This window comes from Eurypyga helias, unplaced genomic scaffold (assembly GCF_000690775.1).
Source record: "Eurypyga helias isolate BGI_N326 unplaced genomic scaffold, ASM69077v1 scaffold26149, whole genome shotgun sequence".
Lineage (NCBI taxonomy): Eukaryota > Metazoa > Chordata > Aves > Eurypygiformes > Eurypygidae > Eurypyga > Eurypyga helias.
The window spans coordinates 2,553-3,430 of record NW_010273135.1 but is presented as its reverse complement, the minus strand read 5'-3'; the positions used below and the strand labels follow the sequence as shown (position 1 = coordinate 3,430).

General features: G+C 59.8%; 1 protein-coding gene across 1 annotated transcript in view; it reads left to right on the top strand.

Annotated features, from left to right (window-relative positions):
* Nucleotides 1-92: 92 nt before the first annotated feature.
* The window catches only part of LOC104515420 (transcriptional enhancer factor TEF-5-like), a gene marked incomplete at both ends in the record, with an annotated part of 2,398 nt that continues 1,612 nt past the window's right edge, over nucleotides 93-878 (top strand). Inside the window, 3 exons of the mRNA XM_010159380.1 lie at nucleotides 93-104; nucleotides 379-516; nucleotides 748-791. Coding sequence (XP_010157682.1) covers nucleotides 93-104; nucleotides 379-516; nucleotides 748-791 — 194 coding nt within the window. The remainder of the gene's footprint in view (nucleotides 105-378; nucleotides 517-747; nucleotides 792-878) is intronic.

Below are 878 nucleotides of genomic sequence, written 5' to 3'. Positions count from 1 at the left end.
GGGGATACACAGCTCGGGGGAGGGGTGCACACTGTGTCCAGAGGCTCCAATGACGCTCTAACCATTTTTTTTTCCCTTTCTTTTGCAAACAGGCCATGAACTTGGTAAGTTGAGCTTGAGTTTGTGATGCCTTTTGTTCCCGAATGCCTTTTGCCCCTTCTCCTCTTATCCTGGGGGAGCAGGGACACCTTCCAGACCCGGAAGCTCCTGCCCAGGAGGGCAAGATTAAAGCATTAATTAACATGGGTGCATTTGGGGAGGGGGGAGAGTCAAGGGACCTGCCCTGGTCCCTTGGCTGGGCTGCACAATACACTTGGATTGGGTGGGGGTCTTTGTCTGCCCACGTAACCTCCGTCTCCCTCCTGTCCCCCCACCCAGGACCAGGTCTCGAAGGATAAGGCTCTGCAGAGCATGGCTTCCATGTCCTCCGCGCAGATCGTGTCGGCCAGCGTCCTGCAGAACAAGCTCAGCCCCCCCCCTCCTCTTCCTCAGGCCGTCTTCTCTGCTGCCCCCAGGGTGAGGACAGCCCGGCACCCCCACGCTAGGCTGCTCTGAGGTGGGGGGGACACGGCTCCCCACACACGAGCTGCACGGGAGACGGGGTTGGGGATGTTCGATGGCCCCCTTGGATGTGGTGGCAGTGGAGGGGGGCTTTGGGGGCTCCCCGTGGTTTGCTGCAGGTGGGGAGGGGGAATTTGGGGAGAGGGTGTTAGAAGTCGCTGACTCTTCCTTGTGCTCTTCCCCCAGTTTTGGAGTGGGCCTATCCCAGGACAGCCTGGACCCTCTCAGGAGTAAGTACAACACCCCTGTGCTGGGCAGGACTCCACTTGGCGAGGGGCTGGGGTGACCCCGGCTTCGTTAACCTAACGATGCTCTTT